This window comes from Dromiciops gliroides, chromosome 3 (assembly GCF_019393635.1).
Source record: "Dromiciops gliroides isolate mDroGli1 chromosome 3, mDroGli1.pri, whole genome shotgun sequence".
NCBI classification, from domain to species: Eukaryota; Metazoa; Chordata; class Mammalia; order Microbiotheria; family Microbiotheriidae; genus Dromiciops; species Dromiciops gliroides.
Window position 1 is genome coordinate 317,109,252 of NC_057863.1, and position 21,330 is coordinate 317,130,581.

General features: G+C 38.3%; 1 protein-coding gene across 1 annotated transcript in view; it reads right to left on the reverse strand.

Annotated features, from left to right (window-relative positions):
* Positions 1-21,330, reverse strand: part of MORC1 (MORC family CW-type zinc finger 1) — a 187,349-nt gene that overhangs the window by 114,291 nt on the left and 51,728 nt on the right. Inside the window, exons 10-11 of the mRNA XM_043993486.1 lie at positions 2,823-2,902; positions 1,284-1,354 (exon numbers count right to left, since the gene is read on the reverse strand). Of these exons, the coding sequence (XP_043849421.1) occupies positions 1,284-1,354; positions 2,823-2,902 (151 nt within the window). The remainder of the gene's footprint in view (positions 1-1,283; positions 1,355-2,822; positions 2,903-21,330) is intronic.

The following is a 21,330-nucleotide window of genomic DNA, read 5'->3' on the forward strand; positions in this document are numbered from 1 at the left end:
AGGCCCCAGCACTGCACACCTCTTCTTTTGTGCTCATAGCCTACAGGGCACAGAATAGATGGCAGTGAGTGGTGGTAAGAGGAGAAAAGGCAAAAAGGAGGGAAAAGCATCTGGATATCCAAACCAGGCTGCTTCTCTGACCTCTGGAATAAATGAAGCATAGGGAATTGATGTTGTTTCTTTTAGAGACAAAATAAAAAGGTCACACCAAAAAAATCAATAATAATAAGGGCGTTTTACCTTTAACCTGAAAGAAGGAAAGAAAATAAAAGATAGCATTTGAGGAAAGCCATTTGTAAACATAGGCAGAGGGCATTCACAAGAGCTCCTCTTCTATTTCCTCTCCTGCTTATTACAGTCAAGCACCATCTCTTTTTACCCAAAATATGTATCTTGTCCTTGTCAGTCTAAGGATAAAGAACTAGATGTGCTTAGGGACTGGGTGTGTTTAGAATGATGGGGAAAGAAAGAGGGAAATGTTTTCCCCCTTTTCCATTTGTACATTTGGGTGTAAGCAAAGCAACAAGTTGATAAAATGATGCATTGTGCAATGCATACAACACATTCTTCAGAAGGAATTAGCATATTACAATAAATGACCTTAAATAACACTCTTTGCACTCTCACTAACAATATACTATTTATATTATATAAACATATTATATATAACACAGTAATATAGTATTATGTTGTATTAATGTGTATTTATTAAATATATAAATATATCATTTATGACTTGCCTTCCTCGTGGACAAGGTACACAGATTACAGAAGGATATTTATTAATTGTGTAGAACCACTTTAAAGAAAGAGGTTCTGCAGGCTTGAAACATTATTATTAAGAGCTATCCTGAGAGCATATAATTCCTAGCACTAAAAATAAGAGGACAGTTTGCTAGGGCTTCTTGGTTCTGATTTCTTGGAATCTATGAAGGGCTATAGTTTGACTAGCTATTTTCAAGGGCTTTCACAGGAAGGTTGGGTACTTTGTTATCTTCTTCTACAGGATTCAGCTTGCTAACAATCTGTGGAGATGTTCCCTGGTTTCTCCTAAGTCTCCTTTCCCTCCATTGTTCTATCACACACCTTGGCTCTGGTCCCTTCTTCTGGTTCCCTATGCTTTGCTCATTCATCCTTATTACCTTTGTCAAAATCATCCTACCCTTCCAAACTCATCTTTAGTTAAAAGTTTAAGAAGGAAATGGGGAAAAGGGTAATTATAAAGATTCAAAGGCAAATTAAACACCTGGTATTCAGAAAGGCTTATCTTTCCCATACTGTACCTTGGCAGAAGACAAGCCAGTTTGGACGGATTTGTTTATTTTGAATCGTGCTTCTTTTACCATTTGTTCAGCTGGAAAATGAAGACAAGATTGTTCAATAAAAATGAAAAATTTAAATATCATGTATGTCATACATTTTGAGAAGCTATGACTTTCCATGTAATATATATGGCTACTAAATACAGAGAGAGTGTGTGGGACAGCGGATCGAACAATGGACTCGGGAATTAGAAAGATCTGGGTTCAACTAGTACACCAGATCTTCACCAGATATGGGGCCCAGCCTCAACTTCCTTCTCTATAAATGGGGATAATAATAGCACCTATCTAATAGGGTTATTCTGAAGCTCAAATGAGATAGTGTATGCAAAGCACTTTGTAAACTTTAAAGTTTATAAATTAATTATGATAATATTTGCATAAGGATCAAAATCTCAGAGTGAGCTGCTCTCATTCTTTCCAGTTGCTAAGACGTGCTTCCTGGGCTTATCCTTGGTCAAGGAAAGGGGCGGGGGGTGATCATCGATAGGGAAGGAACAGAACCCCTTGTCTAACTCTGCATAACTACTATATTATGGAACTGGGTTTTATCTACTCCTGGACTACTGTTAAAAATTATCTCTCTATATTGTGCATATGTGTGTATGCTATTCAAGACAATGGGAAAGTCACTTAAAACTCCCAAAGTCTCATGTAGGTCTCTAAGAGAGCATGGATGTTCTTAGTTCTTCTGCAATAAAACATATTTATACACCTGTATACATATATATAAATACATGTGTATATGTATATATGTTACCTGAGACACTCTCTCCACACACAAACTATATATGTATACAAACACATGTATGTATGTGTATGCGCATATATCAACACACATGTGCGCACAACATATACATGTGTAAGCATCTGTCTGTGCATGCACGTACATGTGTGCATGTAGATATGCCCATATATGTATGTGTGTATGCATACATATACACATCATGTACATGCATATGCATATATAGTCTGATATGTTATCTCATATATATATTCTCATATATACACGTATGTTTGTATACATATATAGTCTGTGCGTGGTGATAGAGTGTCTCAGGCAGGTAACACATACATACACATACACATACATATATATGCGTGTGTATATGTATAGATGGATGGATGGATGGATGGATGGATGACAGGTAATGTCACTTAAAGCTTCAATACCCATGCAGCTCTCTAATGGAGCAGGGTCTATCTTACTTGTCTGTTTACATCCCTAGTGCTTTATACATAGTAAATATTTAATAAATGCTTCATCCATTCATCCATCCATTTACACATCCATCCATCCATCTACCCACTCATCTATTTACTCATACATCTATCCATTCATTCAAAGACTGAGAGTTACAGATGAGTTGCCAATATGCAGTGATGAAACTGAAGCTCTGAAACACTGCCCTAGGAAATTATAATTAAACTAAACCAAAGATAAAAAGAGGAGGAAAAAGGGGACAGGAGGAAATAGTATGAAAAAGGCATATCACATACCAATTTTTACTGCCATCTCTGCCTTTTTTACTTCATTTTTTGATGCTTCTTTGAAAGAAGATGTGACATAAAGATACTTTCTGGAAAGGCAAAATAAATTCACAATTATTTTAGGTTTCTAAAAGCATATAACTTTAGTTCAAGCCCTCATTATCTCTTGCCTAGATTGTGGCAAGAGCCTACTGATTGATCTATCTGCCTCATGTCTCTCACCGCTTCAGTCCATCCCACACATTGCTGTCAAGGTAATTTTCCCAAAGCATAGATATGACCTTGTGACTACTCAACCAACTCTTGCTTCTAAAACAAAATATAAACTCCATTGCTTAGATTTTAAAGCCCTTCACAACCTGTCCTCAACTTACCTTCCAAGGTTGGTGGGACATGACTCCCCCTCCCTCACTCTGTAATCCAGACAAATTGGCCTTAATGCTGGTCCCCACACAAGACACTTCATATCCCATTGCTGTGCTGTTGCCATGGATGTTCTACATGCTTGGTATACATCCCCTCTTTACCTGTACCTCCAGAGTCCCTCTCTTCCTTTATGATGCAGCTCAAGAACATGATCTCCTAACTGTCATGCCCTCTCTCCTCCAAAACTACTGTTTATTTAGTTACTTTTAATACACATATACAGGGTATCCTGAAAATGTTAATGTAGTTATAGGCTATTACAGCTTTGTATTTAAGCTTGCTATTCAGTCGTATCTGACTCTTCATGACCCCATTTTGGGGTTTTCTCGGCAAAGACACTGGAGTGGTTTGCCTTTTCCTTCTCCAGTTCACTTTACATATAAGAAAACTGAGGCAAACAGCTAAATGACTTGTGTAGGGTCACACAGCTAGTAAGTATCTGAGGCCTGGATTTGAACTCACCAAGATGAATGATTCTTCCTGATTCCAAGCCCAGTGCACCAAACAGTTGTTAAGGGCTAAAATTCTAGCTAAACTGTCTAAAATATCTAATGAGTGGTTGCCAATAAATTATAAGCTTTAGCAAGAGTTAGACTTTTAAGCATTTATTAAGGAGAATAAGAATTTGGTAAAGAGAGAGAGAAAGGCCTAGATTCCTATCTATTAAAGGGAGAGCACATTTCTAGCTCCGCTCTCCACCAGAGTCCAGAGGAAAGAGCGTGAGAGCGAGCGCCAGTCTCTTCCTTCCTCCTCCCACTAGCCCACGTCACTTCCTGACGCCAAAGAAAAGACTCCTGGTCTTGCCCTCAAAGACCTTCGCTTCATGGGCGGAACTCTTCTACAGTAAGTCTCCAGCAAGTGGCATCATTCCAATCGTTACACAGTGCACAGATGTTTGGGACACCCTGCATTTGTTTTACAACAACAACGACAACAAAATTTGTGCTGTACATGTTTTATATACATTTATCTCCCCATTTGAATGTAAACTAATTTAGAGGAATATTTATTTTTGTCCTCACATCCCCAGTACCTAGAACAATGATTGGCTCATATTAGGTAATGTGATTGTATACTCTTAGTTGGTTCCTTGCCTCCAGCCATGCATTTTAAACATTTCTGACAGACTGGAATCTATCCTAGTAATCAAACAAACCTAAATGTGATTATACACTATGTTCATGGATGTTTGTAATCATTAAGTCAGATTCTTCCAGGAGTATTAAAGTTTCATCATTGTAAATTAGGCAGTGTGAAGCTTTATCTTTGCTTTATTGGTGTTTTTAGTTTTTAAAAACATGACTGTCCCTTCCTAATAATCTTGTCCACAGCAGCAAATAGAATCCTCCCTTGTAGCAAAGAAGGGAAGTCAAGCAAAGCAATGCCACAGACTGACCATGTCCAATGGCCTAGGTCTCCTTTGGCACCTGGCTACCAAATGAGTGGTGTATATTCAGTCATTAGTTTTCTGGAGGAAAGATTAGTCAGTGCATGATCTGAATTCTAACATGTTTCAGTGCGCTTTTCCTTTACATTTTTGTGACTATTTTGCATATTGTTCTTGATTTTTGTTTAATTAGCATCTTTTTTGTACCTTTTTTTTCGAGTTTCTGTAAATTACTGTATGATATGATTATGGATTTGAGTCAGATTAAACTCTGACCATGGGGTCTGGAAGGTACCCAGACCTGCCCCAGTATAGTTTGTTAGAAGTTTATTGCTTGTCAAAATTCTCACTGTCTCCTTTAAGTTTTATTGCCAATTAACAGTATTTTTACTTCTGCTCAGTCTCCCCACTTGTCAGCTACATATTAGTTTTGTCTGCAATCTATCATGTGTCAGAACCCCAGTCAGTGGGTCAGGGAGTTTGCCCACCAATTCAATACTCGGGACTCAAGAAGAAAGGATGGGACTAGGCACAGAATGCAGCCATTGAGTTGAGACCAGATGTTAAGTAACATTGTCTCTTTTTCTCAGAGCAGAATCCCCTTGGCCTTGGGGTCCCAACAATGGATTATTCTTTTCTTCCCAACATAGCCAAAGATAAATTTTAACCCTGTCATCCTTATCTTTAGAGACAGGGGCCTGGAGAGGGGAGTCAGTGGGAACTGTGAGATGTGAAACATCTGACTCTCACTCCCCTGTTTCCTTTTCCTTTGGTTTGACCTTGTTCCCCCTCCCCTTTTCCCCCTTGTCCCTGGAACACGTATGCATGTCTCCATACGCACCCTGGGTGAGACAGGATTGGATGTTAGATTGTGAGCTCATCCACCCTAGGTGTATGTGGGGACAGTCCTTTTCAAGATTACTATAAAAACCTAGAGGATTGGGCATATCTTTGCAAGACTTCAATGTGTAATTGGGTTTTGCCCGTCCTCATGAGGATGTAATAAATCTGTCTCTGCTTGACTTGGTGGTCTCCTCGAGTTATTTGGGTAAACTGAGGCAGTTTGCTCCATACATTACTCATTCAGTATAACCTTCCAGACACCCTGTATTGGCATATATGTTCCTTAGACAATAGGTATAATTATATAATAGCTAGTGTTTATGTAGCACTTAAGGATGATTAAGTATCTTACATATATAATCTCATTTGATCCTCATACAACAATGGTTGGGGGGGAGTAAATGCTATAATTATCTCCATTTATAGATGAGGACACTAAGGCTGAGAGTAGGTAAGTGACTTACCCAGGGTCATACAGCTTGTAAGTTTCTGAGGTGGATTTCAAACTCAGGTGTTGCTGAATATATGTCCAATTTTCTGGCTACTGATTGTAATTAATATATATTTCTAAGAGTGTCTTCTTGATAAGGAGAAGATACTTCCCTTAAGATTTGGGAATGGGGGCAGCTAGGTGGTGCAGTGGATAGAGCACTGGCCCTGGATTCAGGAGGACCTGAGTTCAAATCTGGCCTCAGACACTTAACAATTACTAGCTGTGTGACCCTGGGCAAGTCACTTAACCCCAACTGCCTCACCAAAACCAAAACCAAAACCAAACCAAACCAAACAAAAAAAAAGATTTGGGAATGGCTGCACAAACTCTGATACATGAATGTAAAGGGATATAACTGTGCTATAAGAAATGATATAGTGATGACTACAGTGAAGCATGCAAAGATTTGCATGAATTTATACAAAATGAAGTAAGCAAACCCAAGGGGGGAAATATATATACACACACACAGACACACACACACACAATATCTACAACAATGTAAATGGATAGAGCAATGAAACAACAAAAAAAATTTAAAATGAATGTAACAACATTATGGGGGCTGAAATGAAGAAATAGGACACCGACAATTCACCCTTCCATGGAGGTAGGAGATCCACAGATGTTACACATTGCACATATTTTCGGTCATTTTTAATGTGTTGATTTTTCCCCCTCTTTAAAAATACTATTCATTATATGGAATAGGTCCTTTGTAAGGAGAGAGGGAGGGCAATTTGGAATAACTATGACGATGTAAGAAACAGAAGACATCAGGGGTAGCTAGGTGGCACAGTGGATAGAGCAACGGCCCTGGATTCAGGAGGACCTGAGTTCAAATCCGGCTTCAAACACTTAACACTTACTAGCTGTGTGACCCTGGGCAAGTCACTTAACCCCAATTGCCTCACAAAAAAAAAGAAACAGAAGACATCAGCTAAAATAATTATTTTTTCATTTTAGAAGAGTTGATAAGGAGTAAGGAGTGAGGTGAAAAAAAGGAAGGGAGGAGAGAGGGAGAGGGAGAGGAAGACAGAGAGGGGGAGAGAGAATAGGAGAGAGAGAAAGAAGAGAGAAGAAGGGAGAGAGGGAAGGGGGAGAGAAGGAGGGGAGGGAGGGAGAAATACAAAGGGGGAGGAAGAGAAAAAGGGAGGGGAGAGGGAGAAAGAGGGAGAGAGGGGGAGAGGGAAGGAGAGAGAAGGGGGGAGAGAGAGGGGGGGGGAGAGAGAGAGAGAGAGAGAGAGAGAGAGAGAGAGAGAGAGAGAGAGAGAGAGAGAGAGAGGGAGGGAGAGGGAGAGGGAGAGGGAAAGGCAGGCAGAGGTGCAAACATTGAGGCAGCCTGCAATATCTAGAAATCTCTGCCTACACAAACGTATTTACTGGCACATACAAAGCAAGATAATTGTCTTCGAAAGACAAAAAAGAAAATGTTCTGGGCAATTGTTCCATTATCAGTTCTTCTTGTCAATACTTAGAATCTCCTTTAAAGGTATCATCCTCACTTTGTAAACTGCTTCTTCCAATCCCCAAACAATTATCTCCAACAAAACTGCTCAGACACCTGCAGTAATATGTATCACTTTATTACACTTAAAACACATCCTTAACTTTACTGCTCATGAGAAAGGCAATTTTCCACGTTGAGTGTTTCTGATGGGATCAAGCAGGCCCCGGAATGATCACGATAAAATACTGCTCTAAAGTAAACAAAGAGAACAGTTACTGACTTGTAACTTTACAAGGGCGCGTAAGATATTCAGGAACGTGCTTTATCCATATGAACCTCATGTGTTATCTGTTACGCATGACGCTTTTGCTTTGGTCCACACCTGTGATTTCATTATAGGGAACTCCCGGAAAGGAAACCTCCTCTACCAATGCACAATGCTTAGGATAAAATAATTATTATGTAAAGAGGCAGAAGGGACAAAACCAGTGTAAAGACACTAGTTGTTGTTTAGTCATTTCATTCATATCTGACCCTTTATGACCTCATTTGGGGTATTCCTGGCAAAGATACCAGAGTGGTTTGCCATTTCCTTCTCCAGCTCATTTTACAGATAAGGAAACTGAGGCAAATGGGGTTAAGTAACTGTTCCAGGATCACTCACCTAGTTAGTGACTGAAGCTGGATTTAAACTCACCAAGATGATTCTTCCTGACTCCAGGCCCCATGCTCTCTACCCACTCTGCCACCTAGTTGTCCATCTACTGTGCACCCAGCTGCTATAAACAGTGATACTAGTAGTAATAGCCAGTATTTATATAGTACCTTTAAGGTTTACAAAGTGCTGCACAATTACCTTATTTGATCCTCACAACAGCCCTTAGAAGCAGGTACTATCAGGGGAATATTTAATATATTTCAAAATGATTTTCATTCATTCATTCATTCATTCATTCGTGAACAGGGGAATCTGGCCCAATAAGTACCAAAGGCTCTGGTGACAGCAATGGCTCTTAAAATAAGCTATTACCTACTTGCCTAAAGCAGGGCCTGACTTTTCAGGTAGTGTAAAAGGGAAGTGAATGCCTATATCACTAGCTTCTTGTTCCCCAATTATGCTTGGAGGTAGAGTGGTGAAAATAATCCTAGCTCCCCAATCCAGGGAATATTTTGAGAGGCCATGTTGGTTCTAGTGATCATTTAGATATCAAGATCCTCTCTGCACTAAAAGGGGGATCCCTTTCCAAAACAAATTTGAAATTCTAGGTTTAGGTCCAAAAGCATCTTTTTATTTTTTTAAAGTGAGGCAATTGGGGTTAAGTGACTTGCCCAGGGTCACACAGCTAGTAAGTGTTAAGTGTCTGAGGTCAGATTTGAACTCAGGTCCTCCTGAATCTAGGGCCAGTGCTTTATCCACTGCACCACCTAGCTGCCCCTAATGTCTGTTGGATTTAATGATCCTTGCTCTTAAAGCCAAGGTTAAAAAGGTCCACAGATATAGTAGATGTTCAGAAAGTTAAGATGCTTTTAGACCGGGGCAGCTAGATGGCGCAGTGGATAGAGTACTGGCCCTGGAGTCGGAAGGACCTGAGTTCAAATCTGACCTCAGACACTTAACACTTACTAGCTGTGTGACCCTGGGCAAGTCACTTAACCCCAACTGCCTCACCAAAATAAATAAATAAATAAAACCAACAGACATGTAAGTGCCCACAACATTTGTATTTGGGAATGCAAAGAAAATGAAAAGCTGAGCACGTCCTCAAGAAGCTGACACTCTAGCAAGCAGCAACCTGAAAAGACTTGCCCAAAAGAGATAAGTTAAGTGTCTGGCATCTAACCTAAGAAAATAATTGCTGAAATAACCTTCCTATGATCTGGGGGTAAGAAAATGGAGAGACCCCCATATTGCCACTCTAAAGTCAACACAAAAGGATTTGGGAATTCAATTGTCATTCTGACAGAGGAAGGAATCTGTCAATGTAGTACTGTGGAGTCTCAGAGGCTCACTATTGTGTTACCTTGGACAAATCACTTAACCTTCTTGAAACTGTTTCATGGGGGCAGCTAGGTGGCGCAGTGGATAAAGCACTGGCCCTGTAGTCAGGAGTACCTGAGTTCAAATCCAACCTCAGACACTTGACACTTACTAGCTGTGTGACCCTGGGCAAGTCACTTAACCCTCACTGCCCCGCAAAGAAAAAAAAAAAAAGAAACTGTTTCATCATAAGGAAAATGAGGAAGGGGGACTAGGTGGCCTCTGAGGGCCCTTTTAGCTCTATATTTACACTCTTGATGCACAAATGGGTCTTTTTCTCTTATAATCTCAGTAGGGGTAAGGTGCAAATGTATATTCCTAGTTAGAATTACAACATATTTCACCACTAGATAATATTAAAATGATATCTAGTTGTAATAATCTTTGATATAAATTTTTTACTTTAATGTTTTAAAACATTTTATATGTACTATCTCATTTTATCCTTCCAACAGCCCTGTCAGATAGGCAGGGTGGGTATTAGTAAACCAAATAAGAAGACTCAAGATCAACAGAGTTTCAAGATCAGAGTGATACATTAGGAAATAACTCAGGAATAAGTGTGATATGATGATAATGGTGATGAAGATGATGAAGATGACAACGATGACAGTGATAGTAGCTAGAATTTATGTAGTGCTTTAAGGTTTGAGAAACACTTTCCACATATGATTCTCACAACAACTTTGGGAGGTGGGTGTTATTACTATTCCCATTTTACAGATGAGAAAAATGAGACAGAGAGATTTAGTGATTTACACAGGGTCACACAGCTAGGAAGTGTCTGGAATACGATTTAAACTTTTTTAAAAAGGTGAAAAAGCTTTGTTACAAAAAACTTTTCAGTCCTTTTCCTTCTTTCATCTGTGTGTTGTCCTTACAATTTCATTCCTAAATACCCTTGGGATGACACTATATAGCTAGTTCTCTTCTGGGGCTTTTCACTATTCTATTAGGCAATACTGCTCATATTCTTCTAACATCCTTCTCCCTAAGATTTTAGCAAACAATTTTATATTTTAAGGTGGTATTGCCCTTGACTGCTCTCTCCACTTAAAATTTAAGTTTTTGCTGAGTGAGGTAGTTCTTGGATTCTTTTGACTTTCTTACTTTGGTAATTGATTTGGTAGGTTAAATTTTTGTATCAAATTATTATAATCATTGTCAATGTCCTCTATCAACATCCTATTTTTAGACATCAATGACTGGTATATATAGTTCATATAAGAATCATTTTAATTGCATATGCCAGAGTGTTTTCTCATTTTCATGCCTTCTCCTAGTCTTTTATTAATTTTGACCTTTGTTCCAACAAGTCAGTGGGCTGATAACACATACTGCTAATTCAGGAATGCCTTTCATATCAGTAACAATTCCTTTTTTTCCAGTTATTTAACTTATATTTAAATTATAATAGATTTCACCTTTTTTGTAGTGTTGCTTGGTTCACTCCAGCTCCTGTATCCTTTGGTTCTCCTTTTCCCCCTTTGTTATCCCATGTATTTTATGTAATTTTAAAAAATATTTATTTTTTATATTTAAAAAATTTTTAAGTTCCAAATTCTCTCTGCCCCTCTAACCTCTTCCTCACACATTGAGAAGGCAAGCACTATAATACTTTTGATTCTTTTTTAAAGAAAATTTAGATGATGTAGATTTGACAAGTCTTGATCTTTTTAAATCCTTACTCCCAAACCACATTTTCCACAACATGATTTAATTGTCCTCACCTGTGCCTACCTTTGTGCTGGAATCCTAATTATCAAAGTGCATTTATATTTACTTTGGAAGTTCTTGTTTAATTCTTCATAAAATGTACTTACTTCCATATTCACTGCTACAGATGTTGACAAAGAAGTTGCAATTATTTTCATGGCAGTATTTTTACAAATAAGTATCCCAAGCACTGCAATATAAGATGACCAAATGTACCATGAAATGATTTTCTTGTTGCCTTTGAAGCATGAGGAAACTAACTCAACCAACCTCTTTATTTCTCTCTCCAGAGAAAACCTGGGAACCATCCTTTCATTTAGCTCCAACTCCTTTTGTCACCTGGTTTCATTTATGGCAAAAAATGTTAAAAACTGATCCAATCTAGCCCCTCCAGCAGGATATTTGCTATTCGGTCAGTGGACCACATTTAGAGAACCAAAAGCTAACTTTTTAAGAGATGGTATTAAAAATCACCATTTTCCCTTATTACCTTCTTCCCCCTTTTCTCTGTCACCATCACTGCCAATGTGAAAGGTGTCATAAAGGACGGTGATCTACTTTGTGATTTTCTTTGTTTCACACACAGTCATGACCAAAGAATTTATATTCAAATGGCCTAGCTAGTCATTTGTCAAGTGTTGGTACACAGTAAGCACTATAGAAATGTTAGCTTTTATGATGATGGTGGTGGTGTGGTAGTGGTGGTGGCTGTGGTTATTGTTATTTTTTAATTTTTTTTTTTTAGTGAGGCAATTGGGATTAAGTGACTTGCCCAGGGTCACACAGCTAGTAAGTGTTAAGTGTCTGAGGCCAAATTTGAACTCAGGTACTCCTGACTACAGGGCCAGTGCTCTATTCACTGTGCCACCTAGCTGCCCAGTTATTGTTATTATTACTGGTGATAAGCCTGATGGTAAATTCATAATTAGCTAAGTCAGTTCTTGAAAAGATATAATCATGAATTCAAAGATATAACCATATAGCAATTGTACATCTATAGACAGAAAGATGATAGACAATACATAGAAGACAGATACAATAGATATATAATAAATTATAGAGATAGAAAGATGATAGAGAAATAGAAATTAGATGACAGACATGTGATAAAGAGAGACAATAGATACAATAGGTAAAATAACTGAGATATGATAGAGATAGAGATGATAAAAGATTGAGGACAAATAGACATGGATGGCAGACAGGGGAAGATGGAGAGATAGATGGTAGATAGACACAAGAGATAAATGACAGAAGAGATATACAGATATACAGATGATTGATATACACAATAAATGATAGATATTATATAGAAAGCTAGACAGATGATAAATATACAGAAAATACATGATAGATGACAGATACAATAGGTAAATGATAATGAGAGAGATGACAGATGATAGACACAGATAGATAGATGGCAGAGAAACAGACAGACAGATACATAGATAGAACATTGATTAAGTAAGTGCTAGAGATAAAAGGAAGCACCTGTCCTCCAGGAACTTACATTCTAATTATAAGGGGAAGACAACACTAAGAGGAGCTAGAAGGGGTGGCAAATACTGAGGGATGACATGGAGATGGTCAGAAAATGGAGCTAGGGATAATTCCAGGCAATATAAGGCAAAAGCTTATCTATCAGCATTATGGAACCCAAAGGTAGACTCCAATATTGGTGGGGGGTGAGGCAAGGGATGAATGAGGATGGTGGACTGAGTACAGGCAGTATGGTGAGAATACAGATAATGGAGAAGATTTTCTTGTATTGTTTTTTTACACTGAATGAAAAGAAAGCCCCCAAAGTGAATGTCTGAACTTAGCTTTATAATGAAGCCATATTTTGTAATGACCCCTCTACTGTGGTTAGAGAGCTGAGTCAGTTAATACTACATTCAGAACTCGCCAGCTGGAATAATTCCTTGGAATTCCACTGGAAAAACTGAACTTTATCAATCTTGACATTCTCACTGTAAATGCCACTAAGTGGAAGGATGGCTCACATGTTCTCCTTAGAGGACTAAGTAAAAGCATTGGTGAAGTTGGTTTTATCATGCAACCAAAAGCACCAAGAAATATCATAAACAATTAAGATTTATGCATTTGTAGCCTCAATATGAGAGGGAAAAGTCAGCCATAATGCATACTTTGGGTACCCTGATGCTTTGCCCTGTCTCAAGACTGCCTGTTTCTCTCCATTGTCTTAAGTTCTCATCCCTCTCCAGGTTGCACTGCTGACCCATCTCCCCAGGACTTTGTCTACTAGGCTATAGACACTTCTTCACCCTCCAGACCAACCACCTTACCCCACATCCCTCACCCTAGCCCCCTGATTACTTCTCACACTGAAAAGCTGGAAGTACTCTATACCCCATGGACCTCTCCCCTCTGATTATCTGGTTCCTCCCAGAACTTCCATTTCACGAAGGCCCAGGGCAACCATATCTCCGTTCTTCTTCAGGCTATATTGCATTGCTGACTGCACAGAATTTTCTCTACCAGGCCCTTATAACAAACAAGACCTTCAACTTCCCTGCCCTCCCCCACCTACCACCCTTTTCAGCTTCCTTTTATGGGTGGAAATCCTCCATTAGAATGTAAGTTCCTTGGGGGCAGCTAAGTGGCTCAGTGGATAGAGCACCAGCCCTGGAGTCAGGAGGACCTGAGTTCAAATTTGACCTAAGACACTTAACACTTACTAGCTGTGTGACCCTGGTCACTTAAACCCAATTGCCTCACACACACACACACACACACACACACACACACACACACACACAGAGTAAGTTCCTTGAGGTCAGGGACTCTTTCTTTCTGTTTGTATTCTTATTACCAACACTTATCACAGTGACTGGCCATAGTCAGTGCTTAATAAATGCTTGTTGACTTCACTTATGTTTCCTTCAAGTGGAGTGAAGAAATTCCTTCAGTCAGATATTCCTTCCTCCCTTTTCCTCAGATCCCACCCCTCTTGCTACCACTGAAAAGTCAACCTAGGTCTGTGAACTGACCTGTGTCCCTCTGCTTCTCCATTCTGATAGTACTATTTCTATAGGAATGTGACTCCATCTTCTGCCCTAGTGGTTTACCTTTCTAAATGCATATGTCTCTGAACCATATATGTCATATATATGTGTGTGTGTGTGTGTGTGTGTGTGTGTGTGTGTGTGTGTGTGTGTGTGTGTGTCTCCAGACCCCTAGCCTCTCATTAGAACTTCCTTTCTTCTCCCTCTAAAACTCTGCCCAACTCTCATCACCCATCTGACACAGAATTACAGGATACAGGTGATATAATAAGGCTGTTTCAATCAGGAAATTTCAAAACTTGGGCAAATTCAAATTTTAGCTTCCAATAATTAACAAAAATAGACTAAAATTAAGTAAAAGTTTCATTTCTAAGTTGGGAACCACAGCATGGGGTGAATAAAAGCAAAACATAACTGTGAATTTTTGTTTTTAAAAGGAAACTAAAAATAACTTGTGATCAAGAGCTTTTAAATATTGTTCACACTCAGCTATATATAACACTCACAGAGGTGGCTATTTTGGAGTCAAAATGAAAAAGAGAGGCTACCATTACCTCTTCCCTGTAACATTCTTAGCATTTTTCATCTTTACATACTCCAAGCTTCTGTAAACTATCCCTTTCAACACCTGTATGAAATGGGTCAGGATTATTTTTGTTGGCCTATGGATGGAAAAATAAAAAGGTTAAATGACTCACTTAAGGGTGTGGGAATCAATAGCAGACCTGGGAATCAAACCAAGATCTTTCTTTTCTGCTAACCTAATCTATGGGATACACACAAGAGTCTCCCAAAAGAGTCATTTCCCAAAATGATTTTAGGTCTTCCCAGGTGGCCTCAGAAGGTAGCAAGTTAATACAGTCTCTGTTGCTGTCTTTGTCAGTCTCTCTGTTTGTCTCTCTGTCACACACACACACACACACACAAACACACATGCGCACAAACACACATGCACACGCACATGCACACACACATCAAAACACAAAAGCAAACCTGAAAAAAAATTACTCAAGATGATAGTATAGAAAATTCTATAACTATGGATCAAAAAGATGATGTTATTATGAATGACTTAGAGGGCTAAAAGAGCACAGCCATGCTAATTATATACCATTAAGAGCTCATTCTGGTGTTACTGGCCAATTGAATAACTGTATAAAGACTTGAAATTGTCTGAATTATACACATTGACTACCTCTCTTCAAAGTCCCTTAAATAGTAAATGAATAAATCACTTTCTTTCTCAATAACATAATCAGTTTTCTTATATGGAAATTTTATGGGCCAAAATGAATACTTTTACTTCTTCCACTAAAACCTGTGTAAGTCTGATGATTGCTTAAAAAAGGTAAAAGGGAGAGAATGCTGATAGTTTCTGTTCCCTTACACAAAACCCACCAAGAAACAATTTTTCTTGTTTATTAGATATACAGCTAAGACTCATAGAACTAGGGGAATGAAAGGATACAAAGAAATAAATCTAATTGGAGGCTACAAAGTCCAACACCTTCATTTAACAGATGAGGAAACTGAGGTTAGAAGTAGTTAAGTGATTTGCCCAGAGTCACACAGCTAGAAAGTGTTTAAGGTTAGATTTGAACTTGGGAAAATAAGTCTTCCTGACTCCAGGTTCAATGCCACCTAGTTTCCAGAAATGGGGGCCACTAACAATACCTAAACATTATAATAAAATTATAGTGGGAAAAAAACACGCAGTCAGAAGAAATGAGTTTAAGTCTAGTTCTGATATTAGTGATCTTGGGCAAGTCTCTTGAATTCTCTAATCCTTGGTTTCCCCTGTGGTAGTAGTACTTATGCTATCCAATGGACAATATTGTTGAGAGTTCAAATGTGGTGTTCATAAAGGCCATAACTTAAAGTCCCATGCAAATGTTATTGTTAAATGATTTTTAAGGTCTAAAAGCAGGATTTCCTAAGTATCCCTGTGAAGGTTCATTGTTTTGCATTTTGGCCTCGAGCCCTGATTCCGTCATGTAATATAATAGCAATCTCTTTCAGCTCCCTCCCATCCACAAATTGGAGAAACGTGCTTTCCAAATCCTCATCCAAGCAAAAGATAAAAATGTTGAATGCAACAGTCCTGTGATACTGTTAGAGATCCCCTTTTATGCTGATACCACATTGAGGGCAATGCTGTTCTACCACTGAAGAATGAACTGACCACACTCAAGAAGGTAGGGAAGGTGACCATATACTGCAGTTGCTACCAATGGTCCTAATGAGAGTCCCTGTCTGTCTCTTACTTTGAGCTTGCCTATGAGCATTAGCTAAAATCAAAAATCAAAATCAAAAGTGCCCAGACCCCTAGGCTGGGACTATTAGAGTCTACTATGAATTATTTGTATTAGAGAGAGTTAAGAAGTCTAGCGAGATGGGGCAGCTAGGTGGCGCGGTAGATAAAGCACCAGCCTTGGATTCAGGAGGACCTGAGTTCAGACACTTGACACTTACTAGCTGTGTGACCCTGGATAAGTCACTTAACTCTCACTGCCCTACAAAAAAAATTAAAAGAGAAGAATGAAAGAAAATGGAATTGTCTAAATTGCTCCAATGGCAACCCATGACAGAGCTAACCTAAAAACTGAACTAGATAGTCAGCAGCATAGTCCCTCACACTCCATCCCTCTTCAATCTCTGAAGATGAAGTGAGAGGAACTGCTCTGACTCAGCCTTTGTCTGCTTCCATTTTAATTTATTTTTATTCTAAATTTAACATACACCAAATAAAATCAGCATTTCCATATGTAAAGCAGACCAGAAAATAATGATTGTACATGAAACCGTGAATCTCAATTACATAGTAATATGTCATGGAACCCTTTGGCAATCTGGTGAAGTCTGTAGATCCTATCTCTGAATTATGTTTTAAAATAATTGAATAGAATGCTAAATTTCCGTTAAAAGCTAGTGGAAATAAAAATGCCACTCTTCCCCATCCAAGTTTGCAGACTCCCAGAAATCTACCCACTGATCCTATGAGACCCCAGGCCCCAAATCCCTTGCGTACAGCTTGATTTTCTTTTTAAGTATATAATAAATTCAGCATGTAACTTTCAAAACTGTCCAGTCTATTTTGATTAATTCTGGCCTTTTTTCTATTTTGTTCTCACTTTTTATTAGGAGAGGGGAAAGACTGTCCCCAGCTCTTCTTATCTACCTCCCACAACTCCCAAAAACTTTTGGGGAAAAAAAAGAAAAGAAAAGAAAAACAAAACCCTAGTAACAAATATGTATAGTCAATTCATATAAAATCCCCCAGTGGACTTGTCCAAAATTATTCATCTAATGCTGTAACCTGAGTCCAACATCTCTATCAGAAGGTGAGTCCAACGCTTCTTCACTGAGGACTATGCTTTTCAAGCTGTCTATTGATGCTAACAACCAAAGGTGCTAGCACATGGGAGGGGGTGGGAGCAAGAGAGGAAAGGAGGGGTGGACAGAAATAATATTGAAAAACACAACAGAAAGCTACCAAAACTGGGGCTCAGAGGAGAACATGTCAAAGGAGGAAATGAATACAAGTCAACATTGATTCTGTAAAGTGGGAAAGAAGTGGGCTGTAATGTAATTTGCCATGGAAGGAGACCAAAAATGGCAAGAATAGGAGAATGGGAATCAGAAGATGTGGTTTCATATCCTATTCACTACCTGTTGGTGGAGCTGTCATTACCTCAGTTTTTTATTTGTCAAATGATGGGATTGCACTAGATGATCTCTCAAGTTCCTTCCAGCTCTAAATCTAAGATCCTATGGTGGTGTGAGTCTGTGCTACAGATATTAAATTATCGGTCAATACAGTGTCTTATGTGAACTGCTGAAAAAAACAACTTAAATTGGCAAAGGCTAAACCTTCCTTGACTTCCTCTTAGCAAACAAGACCCACATTATCATTCTATCTACCTCCTGCCAATATAAATCTAAAAATATCACTCTGACAGATAAATAAAAAATGTATAGTAACAGTAACAGCTATCCCTTGATATATGTAATTTAGGTGAATGAAATTTAATTTTGTACAATTCATCCCAGAAAAGAGAGATAAATCCACATTTCCCCCCAACTGGCTTAAGCGATTTTTTACCCAAGCTCACTAACAGGGATAATTAAATTTGAAAAGATCAAATGTATTGATTGAGCTAGGGGCCCCGAGGTACTTGCTAGAAGAATGAAACTGATGAAAAGGAAACATCACTTTGGTATTTATTAATGCATGGGTGGACAGATTTATAGGGAAAGTCTCAAGCCTGGTGGAGTTCATTTTTAAAAATATGATCTACAGTACAGTCAGGAATCAAGGGTAAAAGCCTTTGAGAAATCCACTGGTGTGCAAGCAGTGTGTTGGCTACAGAAATCTATAATTTTTAATATTAATATCTGTATGAGAGATCAAAATGCCCCAGGATATCAACTTTTTTGGAAAATACTTTTTTTCCCTATGAAAAAGTAGGTAACGGGGCAGCTAGGTGGCTCAGTGGATAGAGCACTGGCCCTGGAGTCAGGAGTACCTGAGTTCAAATCCAGCCTCAGACACTTAACACTTACCAGCTGTGTGATCCTGGGCAAGTCACTTAACCCCAATTGCCTCACCAAAAAAAACCCAAAACAAAACCAACAAAAACAAAAAAACAAAACAAAACAAAAAGTAGGTAACATGAAAAAAAGACACATTAAACATTGAAAGTTACCAAACTAATGATTTCTTGGCTCTACATGCACAGTTGAGCTGGTCAAACTTTATGATATGCAAACTAAATCATTATTAAGGTCTTTATATCAAATGATATACAAACCACATGTGTTTATGTTTATAGACACAAATGTATGTGCCCCTAAATACATAAGATGACATGTCAGTATTTCTAAATTCTATGATACCTTCCATGAGAGTATTCTTTTCATTGATTGAAATCACAACCATCAGCCTCTAGCCCCTAGTAGATGGTTTCATGAGTTGTTAGTGTAAAAGAACTTCAGCCACTGTTTGGCTGACCTCCGTGAGATAAATCCTTCCAAACCACACTCCACTACTCCCAAGACAACATCCACATAGTATATTTCTTGACCATATTTGAAACCTTTCCAAATTGGTAAGATTTGTCATACTTTAGAATCTTCTGGAAAAGCCTTTGAGTCCCATACATTATCAATAATCTATGAAGAGGAATCAAAGTAGGAATTCAGTGTACTTGGACACATGCACATATATGAGTAATGAACTGACTCTTTCGTATGTAAGAAATTTGGTTGTTTTTTGAAAGGGGCAGAAAATTAGCTATATTAATAGTGTAAAGAAAATGTATGAAAGTCAACTTGTGAAGAGTGTTAAGTTTATTTCTCCCTCTGGTTTATTAGGTTTCATTGTGAAAAGGAGCAAAAAGGGGATCTTTGTGTAAGAAAAAGCTGAAAAAAAGCCACATGAAAAGAAAAGTGATTTTCAAATAGAATGTCAGAGACACAGGCAATCTGGAGGACAAAACAGAAAACTCAGAGGGCCTGTTAGAGAATCAGAAATGCCTGAGGTTGTGGGCACTATAATTCCTCAGTTCATTTGCATGTGATTAATTAGATTAGAGTTTGAGAGGCTAAAACATATAAAGAGTAAATTAAGTAAGGACTTGTGGCTTTATAACCAGCAGAAAATTGGATTTTGTCAATTTGGCCTTATAAGGACAAGATAAGTTTTGAGCACCAGGAGACTCTGATTTGAGTCACTGAGGACACTGAAGAAACCAGCAGAAGAAAAGAACCAAAAGGAGGGAACTGAACTGTGAAGACAATGGGAGGCAATAACTATTACAGGAAAGTCAGTTCACAGAAAGGTTTCAGCTGCTATGCTGGAAGATGCTGATTACCTTGAGGATGTCTGAAGCTCATTGAAATTAGAAAACCAAATTCTGCTTTTTGCCCTCCAGCACCAGGTAGAGACTAACCTCTCAGAAGTGATAACTTCTATTTCTGGTTTAATAAGAAAAAACATGAGGAAAGACAAGCTCTTGCATTTGTTTTACTCTTAAAAGAAGCTGACTCAACATCACAACATCCTGTTGAGGAAAAACCTTGCTGGGTTTGTCTGCACTACCCAGAAAGTCAACCCAAGGAGTTTTACGGTTCTCCGCCTTAAGGTAACACTACCTCAGTGACATTTTAAGAGAGATCGTTAATTAAAAGATATTTTCATTGCTTCATCAGCTGGGGAATAGAAAAGGAGCAGATTTGCCTTACAGGGGATCAGTGAGGACAAGAAGGGCTATAGTTAGAAGATAAGTAATTTTCTGAGGTGTAGATTCTTCATGAAAAGACCAAGGATAAAAGTTAACACTCCAAATGTGTGAATAGTCCTAAATATGTGTGTGTGTGTGTGTGTGTGTGTGTGTGTGTGTGTATGGATTACTCCACATCTTCGTCTTCTTACTAGGTTTCTATAAGTGTTATTCCCTCCAAAGAAAGAACTGATATTGATGGAACAAAGACTGCTATTTTTCACTTTCATTTTTTTCCTTTTATTCAAATTTTCTTGTACAAAATGACTAATATGGTAATGTTTTACATGATTGTACATGTATAATTCATATAACCAGGTAGAATTCATATGATTGCTTACTGCCTCAGGGAGGGGGGAGGAGAGAGAGGGAAGGAGGGATAAAAATTGGAACTCAAAACTATAAATAAAAATGTTTATTACTTTAAAAAAAGAGTTAATGGTGATGGGGAAAGGATCAATTTGAACAAAAATATTTATAGCAGTTGGAAATTGGTATAGAATTGGACATTGAGGATATGTCCATTAATTGAAGAATAGCTTAACAAGTTGTGGCATATGATTATAATATAATGTTATTATGCTATAAGAAATGATGAGCAGGTAGATTTCAGAAAAACCTGGAAAGACTTATATGAACTGATGCAAAGTGAAGTGAGCAGAACTAGAAGAACATTGTACACAGCAACAGCAATACTGTACAATGATCAACTGTGAATGAATTAGCTATTTTCAGAAATACAATGATCCAAGGCAATTCCAAAGGACTCATGATAAAAACTACTATCCACATCCAGAGAAAGAACTGACAGAGTCTGAATGCAGATTGAAACATACTATTTTTCATTTTCTGTATTT